At 46.2% G+C, this 12223-nt stretch overlaps 1 protein-coding gene across 1 annotated transcript in view; it reads left to right on the forward strand.

Annotated features, from left to right (window-relative positions):
- Positions 1 to 12223, forward strand: part of LOC118884395 (WD repeat-containing protein on Y chromosome-like) — a 115480-nt gene that overhangs the window by 84736 nt on the left and 18521 nt on the right. The window contains 6 exon segments of the mRNA XM_036832045.1: positions 1242 to 1388; positions 1797 to 1876; positions 2862 to 2916; positions 3943 to 3988; positions 5713 to 5772; positions 8220 to 8391. Of these exon segments, the coding sequence (XP_036687940.1) occupies positions 1242 to 1388; positions 1797 to 1876; positions 2862 to 2916; positions 3943 to 3988; positions 5713 to 5772; positions 8220 to 8391 (560 nt within the window).

Raw genomic sequence — 12223 nt, forward strand, 5'->3', positions numbered from 1 at the left:
GGGATATTTGCAAAGATTGAAACCACTAAAGTAAAGTAAAGATTAAAACCACTAAAGTAACACTAAGGGTTTATTGAAATATTCAGAAGAACAGATGAATGCCCCTGAGCTGTACACACCCCTGGGAACCCTGGCCTTATGGAAGGACAGAGGAAAGGAAGCAGAGTGTACCCTACTGATCTCAGCAACTTGCAATCAACAACAGTGCTGTCTGGTTTTTGGCTTGGAGACCCAGAATTTTCTCTAATGTCAATGGGGCAGCCTGTTTTACAAAGTGGCAGGCTAGAAGGACCGTTCAATAGTCCTGAGAAAGAGTGCTATCCTCAAGTGTTTCTCCTCTGACACTGTCACTGCCTCTGGGTGCAGGATCCAGAAAGCCTGCCCCAGAGGAGGTCCTTCCTGGGGGGGCGGGGGGCACTTACCCCAACCAGTCATGACAGATGCTACTCACCTCCCTTTAAAGATGATTCTCATTCAAAAGCTGCTCAAAGGTTGGAGCTAAAAGAAAGTAACTACAAGACTGGAACGAGTTGGACTGAGTGATGTCTTAAAGCTGAGAGTTTAAATATCCTCCCCAGAAAATGGGTCATCTATCCATTCAGCTTTGCTTTGATGGTCAATAAATTTTGCTGCTCAAAATTCAATCCACACCTATCTTCTCTGAGTCTAGGTGGCCAGGAGATTTTCATCCAATATTTCTAAATTTTCTAATCTTCTCAGAGAGTGCTGTAGACTGAATTGTGTTCCCCCCAAATTCATGTGTTGAAGTCCTAACGCCCAGTACCTCAGAATGTGTCTGTATTTGGAGATGGAGCCTTTAAAGAGGTCATCAACTTGAAATGAAGCTGTTAGGGTGGGCCCTAATCCAGTCTGACTGGTCTTCTTATAACCAGAGGAAATGTAGACACATAAAGAGAGGCTGGGTTGCACAGGCACAGAGGAAAGAGCTTGTGAGGACACGGTGAGAAGGAGGCCATCCACAAGCCAAGGAGAGACGCCTCAGAAGAGACCAAACCCTGCTGGCAACTTGATCGTGGACTTCCAGCCTCCAGAACTGTGAGAAAATAAATGTCTGTTGTTTGAGCTCCCCAGTCTATGGTATTTTCTTATGGCAGCCCTAGCTAATGAGTACACTCAGGTAACCAACTTGTATTGAAAGTACAGAAACTTTTGGGGTAAACTTTCATCTTTCGTATCTATGACCCTAGACCTCTAAATGCAAATTCTCTTTAATTTGTTAGCCAGTGTCTCCAGGCTACTTTTCCCAACTTCCTGATACCGGTGGTGAAAGTATGGGACTTTGAAACAGGAATACTGTTGTCTGATTTTACTGAGGCTCATGGCAATGCTGGAATCCATTGTCTGACCTTTGACCCCAGTGGAAGAGGGTATGTGCCTTCTCCAGAATCTTTTTTTTTTTTAATTTTATTTATTTATTTTTGGCTGCATTGGGTCTTCATTGCTGTGCACGGGCTTTCTCTAGCTGTGGCAAGCAAGGGCTTCTCCTCGTTGTGGTGCGCGGGCTTCTCATTGTGGTGGCTTCTCTTGTTGCAGAGCATGGGCTCTAGGTGCACGGGCTTCAGTAGTTGTGGCACGCGGGCTCAGTAGTTGTGGCACACGGGCTTAGTTGCTCCATGGCATGTGGGATCTTCCCCGATCAGGGCTCGAACCCGTGTCCCCTGCATTGGCAGCGAATTCTTAACCACTGTGCCACCATGGAAGTCCCTCCAGAATCTTTTACCGTTAGGCAGGGTGACCCCTGACATGCAGTCCTGACGGGGGTCTCTGTTTCCTAGGCTAGTTATTGGGGGCAGAGATGGCTGTCTGAAAATATGGAGCTACAACGACGGACATTGTCTTCACACCTTGAAACATGGTGAGTCGCCTCCTACCAAGGGTCCCCATAAAATAATGATGCAAGATTAGACATTTGTAGTAAATGTAGAAGAAATCAAATGAGATAAAATCTAGGATGCATGTAACAATCCTACATGCTTTTTCTCTGGCATTTCATTGCCAGTGACTCTAAACTTCTATGTAGGAAGGACATACATTACATACATGTTTGCTCTCCCATCTATAGCCCATGCATTTGTTCCCTCACTGCCTGGTATAGGCCTCATTTCTTAAAAGAGTTTAGCTTTTTAAAACATTTAAAAAATCACATAAGTCAAACATCACAAAGTCTAGATGAACTAAAAGCTACTCTCTTTTGTGTGTCATCGTGATTTTTTTCAAGACTGCTTATTCCATTTGTTCATGTGCTGTGTCTGTTCTTGGTAAGATTTCCGAAGTTCTGGCCTGTGAAACTAGGGGGAAGATCAGAGGCAAACGTTCTTCAACTCTCAGTACAAATGAAGTCCAAGTAAATCAGATAAAAATTACTCAGAGTAGGGACTTCCCTGGTGGTCCAGTGGTTAAGACTCCGCGCTTCCACTGCAGGGGGCACGGTTTGGATCCCTGGTCTGGTAACTAAGATCCCGCATGCCTCACGGCTCTGCCAAAAAAAAAAAAAAAGTACGCAGAGTAATGAGTGTGTGATTCCTAGTTCTGCCTTTGACCTCATGCATTCATCTGCTCATTCACTCAGCCAGTAAGTGCCAGGCACGGTGCAGGGTCCTGTCAGGAAGAAGGTGAACCTCTTCCCATAGCTGAGCGAGGGCTGAATCAACCTTTTAAGGCAGTGAGAGTGGCATCAGCTGTGTTTAGATGGCTTGAAAGACACCGAACTGGTTTGAAAACTAAAAAGTAAGTGCTGAAGTTTCCCCAGGCATCAGTTGGGTTAAGTCAATATATGTAAACTGACTCAAGAACTAATAAAGAAAAATGCTTACTCTAAGTTGATAATATTATCTTTCTAGATGAAAAGCAAAGTGAAGTCTGTGATTATACCTACTTGGAGGTAAGCCAAAATAAGTGAGTTCTATTCAGCTTGGATAGAAGAGGGTCATCTTGGATATCTAGTGGGACATATATTTTGACACAAACTTTGTCCTGGGCTTCCCTGGTGGCGCAGTGGTTGAGAATCTGCCTGCCAACGCAGGGGACACGGGTTTGAGCCCTGGTCTGGGAGGATCCCACATGCCGCGGAGCAACTGGGTCCGTGAGCCACAACTGCTGAGCCTGCGCGTCTGGAGCCTGTGCTCCGCAACAAGAGAGGCCGCGATAGTGACAGGCCCGCGCACCGCGATGAAGAGTGGCTCCCACTTGCCGCAACTAGAGAAAGCCCTCGCACAGAAACGAAGACCCAACACAGCCATAAATAAATAAATTAATTAAATTTAAAAAAACTTTGTCCTGGAGGAGAACACCAAGATAGTAAAGGGAATTTTCTGGAAGCAAATGTGTCAAAGAATTCCCCAAACTGCGGTTGCTCCCTGATGGTAATTTAGGCAACTAGGCTCTTCCAGAATATTGGAAACAATTCTCTGCACATTCTGATAACGGTTTAGAGGTAGAGATAGGAAACAGTGTATCTCTCCACCAAATGCTTTATTAAGGAATAAATCACAAGCTAGGGTAGTTAAATTCAGCAGCCATAAGTCAAAGAATAAAAATCCAATAAATTCTCTCCTGAACATTAAAATGTTAAAAACAATCCTTGATCAATTTCTGTTTGTGCCCTTGCCTCCGCGGTTCAGCCATGCTCTCAGGATCAAATAATCCTCCGGAAGGCAAGCTGCTCGTGGAGCAGACCATGAAGACAAACCAGGGTATCCTGCTTCTGTTCCCTAATCCTTTAAGAACCAGTTAAAAAACTGACCCTAGTTTATCAAATCACATTTTATCTTGCTCTTCATAAAAAACAGAAGCGGTGATTTTCTTGCTCTCTTCATTTATCACATGGACACAGCAAAATGAGGCCACAGTACTGATTCTGTGCAAAAATTAAACAGATGATAAGCTTAAGTATCAAAATGTAATAGTCTGTTATTGTTCTAGGTGTATCATAGCTGTTGGATGGGATAGAAGAATAAATGTGTACTTTGTAAGTGAAATGTACAAAATTATGATGTTTCAAAACCCTGCTTCAGACTTCTCCCCACCCCCATGTGCTGTTGGATGGGATAGAAGAATAAATGTGTACTTTGTAAGTGAAATGTACAAAATTATGATGTTTCAAAACCCTGCTTCAGACTTCTCCCCACCCCCATGCCCTGTTGATTCTTTTCTCTCTAAAAACAGATTTTGGAGAAAGTCTTTATACCTCTATCTGGTATAAGCTAAGCAGTGATACGGACAAAAGAGTTTCCTCCTTCCCTCTCTCCCCCTTTCCCCCCCATCTTTCTTTCCTCCCTCCCTTTAAAAGACATTTTTAGTTTTTCTGTTTCAGTTTTTTAAATTATTTTCTATGGGAAGAAGTGTAATGACTCTGTACCCAATTCCAACATGTGGAGGTTTTTCCCACACCAACAAGCAATTCTCCGACACCAGCTGGTACCCTACAATTCCGCTCAATTCTGACTCTATCTACCTGGAGAGAGCATCAGAATCCACAGGGTCAGGGTTCAGTCCTACAAGACACAAGACTCCTGCCACACCATTTGCAAGTCCTGTCCAACTGGCTATAGATCAGAGGTTCCAACACCGCCCTCCTTGGGTTATATTAATTTTCTAGAGCATCTCACAGAACTTAGAGAAATATTTCACTTACTGGATTATCAGTTTATTATAAAAGGATATAACTCGGGAATAGCCAGATGGAAGAGATGCAGAGGGCAAGGTATGGGAAAAGGGTGAAGCGCTTGCATGGTCTCATCACTCAGGAAATTGCAAGGGTTTAGGTACTCTGAGCCAGAATGTGGACAAAGACCAAATAGATATTTCTTATAAATCACAATCTCACAAAGTACAGGGTATGAAAGCTATCAGGGGCAGAGAGGGCCTCTTTGGGGATCTGCAGGCTGGCCATGTTCCCTCCTCCCCAGCATGCAGGGGCTTCCAGCTGGGTCTCGAATATTCTCACCCCTAATTGAAGATTAACCAGATTGTCAACTGTCCAGCCCTTTAATTTTTTTTCCTTTTTCCTCCCACCTTGTCTTTATGCCGTAGTCCCTCTCTAAATGGGAAGAGGAGATGAAATGCCATCCATAAGCATCTCTGTGGGAAAAAAATCTATTTTTATGGCTTAGAGATGGGAAAAGGGATTAAGAGACAGGGGAAGATGAAAATGCTGACTAAAACTACGTTTTAAATCTACCTGTGGCATTTTATGTCCCCTGCTGGCTCTGCTGGATGGTCCTGGATCTCCAAAGTCTTTAAACATTGTAAGTTCTTTATTCATTTGAAAGTATGCTGTATGTCAGAGCCTAAGCCTAGCATCCTCAGATGATTTGAGACATGACTGCCTGAGAGGTCTTGGCGTTGAATTTGTCCTTTGGTATTACAGGTTCCCGGGCTGATGGCTTTTGTTTTAGCTCATGCATCAGCTATGGGTCTTATTACAGAGGCGAAACTATGCAGACCATCCAAGAAGAGCTTGTCAGTTGGCATATGATTTGCTGAAATGCAATCACCCAAACATCAGGAGTGGATTGCTTTTTATTCCCACTGGCACTAGGGGAATTTGCTTTGATATTTCAAAGATCTACATCACTGATGGGGTGAAGGGTAGGGCTGTAAAATGTGCCAACATCTCTCTCTGAAATTGTGAGTGTGTTGGCAGCTCACTTTACTGCTTGTACAACATCTCCTGTTTGGCTTTGGATACAGGACACACCATGTGACTTTCGTCACTTCCGGAAGCCATAGCCACATTGGCAGGATGACTTGGTGAGCCCTGGTCCACTGTCCGACTCTCCACCCAAACAGTGACACTTGGTGGGGATGTCCTTCACTCCTGGGGCTCACCCCTGGTCTTCCGGGCCTGCCTAGGGTGGTCACAGCATCTCAAGAGCCTCTGCTGTGGTGGGATTCATGATTGGGGTCCAGGTGGAGCCAGGAGCGCTGAGCTCCAGGCAGCTGCTCCTGCTCCAGGAAGAGTGATGGCCTCTGTTCAGGTTGGGGCAGGAGGCCCAGGAGCAAATCCACACAGCTCTCCTTGAGTTCAGCCTGGAGTCCTGGAGTGCAGGACTGGCAGCCCAGGATGTGATGCGTGTGACTTTCTTCAAAGAAGCGTCCACTTCCTGCTTCTGCTTGGCATGCAAACCCGTATGCATTCACTCTGCCATCCTTGGGTGGCCAGGGAACCTAGGAGATGACATTCCTGCTGCCCTGTGGCTTGTTAGGGGCCCATAACCAGGGGACTTCTTAGGATTCTTATTAGCCCCCAACTTTCTACAGCTTCCCAGGGTTGAATGATCTCCCTCAAAACTGTCTGGATGTCAAGCCATTAAGACAAGCAGTAAGAAAGGAAGGTCATTGTGCACAACCATTCCCCACCACCCAACCGTACCTTATGCCTCTGTAAATATTCCAAAAGCCACAAGTCACTAGAATACAAACTCAATGAAGACAGACCTTGCCTGTTTTCTCCATTGTATTCCCAGGATGTAGCTCAGGGCCTGGTTTATAGTAGCTGCCCAACTAATATGCTGCCATTCAACCAACATGTGTCAAATGTGGGCCTAGCCTGTGCTGTTCACTGAACATAGAGTGACAAGCCCAGTGGTCATCACATGATCCCTGCCTTCATGGAGTTTGCAGATGAGTGATTGTTGAGTGAAAGAACAGAGTTTGCAGAAAATGTCCCCAGGAAAGCCATGGCCATTGCAAGGGCAGATGTCATGCAAGAGTCAGTGAAGTGTTAGTTCATTCAAATGTTTTTTCATTCACTTATCAATTCTTTCAACCCCCTATTTATCAAGCACTGACATAGTGCCATCCTTAGTGGGTAGGCACAGAAAATACAAACATGAATAAAATGTGATTCCCGGCCCAGAATCTCACAGACTGGCAAGGAGATAAACTAAGGAAGTAATCATCATACGATGTGACAGATGATATAATAATGTATTCATTAATGTAATAATGTTTTAATAATAATATAAAGTGCTGGAGAAACCCAGAGGTGCGAACTACTAACTTTTGCTCTAACATTGTACAGGATATTAAAAGATTACTAGGATTTTTCTGGGAGGCCAAGGTAGGGAAAGGCCGTCTAGATGAGGGGAAAGGAGGAGAGCGTGAACCAAGTCTGGAAGCCTGAGAAGCATGTTGTTTGGAAAGACTATGAATATTTTGAGGGGCTGGAGCACCAGGTAGGAGGGAAATGAGGTTGGAAGCTAAATCAGAGCCTGAAAGCCGTGCCAAGGCATGTAAACTTCATTCCGCAGGCAGCGGGACCGGGGAAGGAGAAGCCGAGACACAAGCGCTCACAAATTTTAGAAGGAGGTAAGATTTGGAGACAGAAGATTGTGGGGAGGAGAGGGCCACTGACCTGCTCTTTTCCAACTGTCCTACCCACCGCCTTCCCAGCTGCTTTCAAGCAGAAGGGTCTTCTTAGGTGATCACGGATATGTCCACAAGGGCCTCTCTGTGGGAAGTCCCTGAGGGCAAGGGAGAAAGAAGATCTTTACAACCCTGGGAGAAGCCAATTCTTTTCACAAGGAAACTGTACCCCGGTGAAAAAGTGGAAAGGATAATGGCCAGGGACTCTTTGAACTCTGCAGCACTGGTCTCAAAACCAAAAACATTTTCATTTCGTTTCTTATCTTTCTTAAGGATTCATATACCTAAATCCTCCTTTCAAGGAGAATAGGCAATTCCAATTCCTAACAGCACTTCTAAGCCACAGTGTGGAGCAGATGGGAGCCCTGGAGGAATTGAGTTGAGGGACTCCACACCCCAGAATTTAGACCTGGGGCTCTTGGGAGGCCAGACCCCCTTGGCCAGTGCTTGGGTTCCATTGTCACATTCCCATCAAGATTTCAGCCCCAAAGAGGGCTCCTTGTGAATAACCTCCTTGCCAGCATTATGGGGAGGTAAGGAAGCTGCTAGGAGTAACACCTCCCTGGGGAAGGTGACAAAACTGACCCAAGGACATGCAGCACCTCTCTGGCTGACCTGCAAGCAGACTCCTACCTGGAGGGATGCCCCTGTCCCCCTGGGCTGGGCCGGGCCAGCAGGTTCCGCAAGAGTCCTTAATGGGGGCAGCCACAGGAGGGGCCCCTCTGTCTCCTCTGTCTCAGGCATCCAATGAAGGGGAGCGAGCTGTGGGTGACTGGGGACTGGATTTCTTACTCTGTCCCTCTCTGTCTCTCTCTCGCTCTCTTTCCCAGAACCACGGGCAAAAGGAGGACATCCTCTGTGTAGCTCAATGCCCGCCTATTCTCCTTGCCACCTCCAGCTACGACGGGGAGATTATCATTTGGAATGTCATCTCAGGGCATATGCACTGCAAGCTGAATACCCCCAGCCCCTCTGATGGCGCAGAAGATAGAGAACATAGGGGCAGGACGGCCTCCACAGCCACTCTGCTCAGGCCCGCAGGCTCCGACTCCTGGCATGTTGTCTAAAGGAACCTCAGCTCTGGACTGCTTCCCAGTTATAAGGGATTGGCCTAGTTTCAGGCTTAACTTGTCAGATGGAGATTCCCAGAGCTGAGGGGGAGCTTGAGAGTTCAACTAGCTCAGTCCACATCTCCGGGCACCCGTCCATCTAAGCCCATCTCACATTCACCTGAATCTAACACAACATTGTAAATCAACTATACTCCAATACACTATGGAGAACAGTATGGAGGTTCCTTAAAAAGCTAAAAATAGAACTACCATATGACCCAGCAATCCCACTACTGGGCATATACCCTGAGAAAACCATAATTCAAAAAGAGTATGTACCGCAATGTTCATTGCAACACTATTTACGATAGCCAGGACGTGGAAGCAACCTAAGTGTCCATCGACAGATGAATGGATAAAGAAGATGTGACACATATATACAATGGAATACTACTCAGCCATAAAAAGAAACAAAATTGAGTTATTTGTAGTGAGGTGGATGGACCTAGAGTCTGTCATACAGAGTGAAGTAAGTCAGAAAGAGAAAAACAAATACCGTATGCTAACACATATATATGGAATCTAAAAAAAAAAAACGGTTCTGAAGAACCTAGGGACAGGACAGGAATAAAGACACAGATGTAGAGAATGGACTTGAGGATACGGGGAGGGGAAAGGGTAAGCTTGGACGAAGTGAGAGAGTGGCATGGACATATATACACTACCAAATGTAAAATAGATAGCTAGTGGGAAGCAGCCGCATAGCACAGGGAGATCAGCTCAGTGCTTTGTGACCACCTAGAGGGGTGGGATAGGGAGGGTGGGAGGGAGACGCAAGAGGGGACATGGGGATATATGTATACATATAGCTGATTCACTCTGTTGTACAGCAGAAACTAACACAACATTGCAAAAGCAATTATACTCCAATAAATATATTAAAAAAACCATACTCCAATAAAAATTTTAAAAATAAAAATAAAGAAATAAAATGCTGGGCAAAAAAAAAAAAAAAAAGCCCATCTCACAGGCCAGCCCACCACCTCCAGGACCACTTTTCTCACCCACTGCCCCCCTAGAAGACTCTCTCCCCTGCTGAGCCCCTTGGGCTTTGTTGGTACAGCTCTTCCAGCACTGATTTTACTCCTCTACCTTCAAGACCATCCTCCCCGTGCTTCTTTCACCCAGCTAGCAAGCTGGCTCCCCCGCCTGGCTCAGACATCATCTCCTGATGGTCACTCATCTGTGTGGCCTCAGGCTTTATGCCACCCTCACCATCAGCCCCCTCTGGTGGCCTCAGGCTCCCAGGTCCTCACATTGCCCATGGCCACCCCGCCTCCAGTGAGGCCTGTCCTTATTAGCTTGTATGCTGTATTGCGAAACTTTACCCCACCGTCCCACTGCACTCTTCCCAATTCTTCTGCCCTGGTTCCAGTTCTTCATGGCTCTCTCTCTCTGCTGGTGTGACCATGGGTCCATTCATCCCCTTATTCATTCAAAGAATATTAACGAGCTCCTGCTGTGTGCCAGGCCCACTGCTAGGTCTTGGGGCTGGTAATCACATCCCTCTCCCTGCAAGTCCTGAGCCATGTGGAAAATACACATGAGAGGGTCCACTTATCTGTCAGTTTCATTGCTGGTGGTGCTGCATTGGAAAACCGGCGGGGACCCACAGCCAAATGGGCTTCCTACCACTGCTTTCCCCATGTGCAGAGTCAAGCCTCATCCTTCCCAAGCGGCTATCAGCAGACACTCATCTGCCGACAGCCAGAGGACCCACTCCTCATACCCATGGGGCCCCAACAGGGGAGACACAGAGCGCTGGGCATTTTTGCATAAAACCGAGGAGTTCCTGCCTCTCCTGAAGCCCAACAGCCAGCCCTTAGTGAGCCATGAGCCCCAGACGACAATCCCTGCTTTAGGCATTTGATGACTTAGTAGCCAAGGAAAAGCTCCCATGACTCATTGGATCAGAAAATATCTTTGAGCCGCTCCCAAGGGCATAACCCCATGGGAGATGCATAGAGAAGGCTAGAGAGAGACGTGAGGCCTGGTGCTGCCCCCAAGGGGCTCAGGGTCTAAATCCAGAGACAAGACGTTCCTGCCCAACAGGTAAAATAAGGATAAAGCAGTGCAGCCAGCCTCGCTGTGCTTGAAAGACGCTCTGGAGGGCAGTGGTTAGAAGCTGAAACCTCTGGACACCACGAGATTAAAAAGAAATTCTTACCTGTAGATTTATTATCCAGTCTATTCCTGTCCCCTTTATTGCATATAAAAAAGACTCTTCTGTGAAGCTCTTTCTGAATGTGCCTAAGAGCTTTAAAAATCTTTGGGGAAAAAGTGGTGGCATTTCCTTCTAAAGGTTTATTTTCATTGCATTAAAGTGAAAATTAAGTCACTGGCCAAGAATGCAATGTTGACCTTTCAGCCAGCAGTTCTAATTTAAAACCCTGTTTGCCGCAGCATTTATTGCTTAAAGTTATGTGACCGTTGGGTTTTGAAAAACTCCTCTTTACTCCAAAAACGCAAAGCCAGCCCTAGTTCCCAATTATGCACATTTCAACATTGCAAAAGTTGCACAGATTAGGTGGAGAGATGTGAAAGTTCCCCTAGCCTTCCGGGAAGAGCAGTACTGGATCATCTGGAAGGTCAAAACAAAATACGGTGGTCTTTTTCACAAGGGATTTGGCTAGGAGGCTGCCATCTTATTTGGAAAACCATGTGGACAGTTCTTCTGAAGTCATTCTCAGTAGAGAAGAGCTAAGAGAGAAAGGCAATTGTGTGAGCAAAGCTGAATGAGCTGAAAACATATTCCTTCTGCCAGCTTTTCAACACTTTAGCTTCGTTCTTCCTTATATATATTGAGAATTATTATGTCTTCCCCCATATCAAAAAGAAAGAATTTGAGAGTGAAAGAGAGAGACCAAGAGATTTCAACCAGGCTAAAATCCAGGAAATTAGTCGGCTCACTGGGAGGCTTTTTCTTTTCTTCTTCTTCTTTTCATAAAAAAATTTTATTTATTTATTTATTTTTATTTTAAAATTTGTTTGGCTGTGTTGGGTCTTCGTTGCTGTGTGTGGGCTTTCTCTAGTTGTGGCAAGCAGGGGCTACTCTTCGTTGCGGTGCGCGGGCTTCTCATTGCGGTGGCTTCTCTTGTTGCGGAGCACGGGCTCTAGGCGCACGGGCTTCAGTAGTTGTGGCTTGTGGGCTCTAGAGCGCAGGCTCAGTAGTTGTGGCACACGGGCTTAGCTGCTCTGCGGTATGTGGGATCTTCCCGGACCAGGGCTCGAACCTATGTTCTCTGCGTTGGCCACTCAACCACAAAAAAAAAAAAAAAAAGACAGAGGTGGCCCCTGTGTTGATGATGCTTCAAGTTCAGCAGGAGGACTGGAAGGTGGGGAAGTAGGGAGATGGGTTTAGAAGTTATTCCAACACTTCGGTGTGTTGTGAAGATCAGAGCTTGACGTCTTTCTCTCCCTGGACCTCCCCTGGCCCTGTGCTGCCCAGGGCCCAATTCATCTCTCGAGATTCCAGATCCAAAGCCGCTTCCCCTGAGAAGCCTACTCTGACCCCTCCCTTCTCCACACACAATAACCCCACCCTCTTCCATGCGCCGATAAAATCTTGCTCATTTCTCAGGGTAGTTCTTTTTGGTTTGGTTCAGCTCTCTGCTTCCCCAGATTTCCACAGCATTCAGCATGATACCTAGTCCCTACTAGGGAGGTAACAGACTTGGGGGTAAAAAGGGGGGGGGGGAGGAAGGAAGGAATTCTTTATGGTT

Source organism: Balaenoptera musculus, chromosome 18, assembly GCF_009873245.2.
Source record: "Balaenoptera musculus isolate JJ_BM4_2016_0621 chromosome 18, mBalMus1.pri.v3, whole genome shotgun sequence".
In the NCBI taxonomy this organism is placed as follows: Eukaryota; Metazoa; Chordata; class Mammalia; order Artiodactyla; family Balaenopteridae; genus Balaenoptera; species Balaenoptera musculus.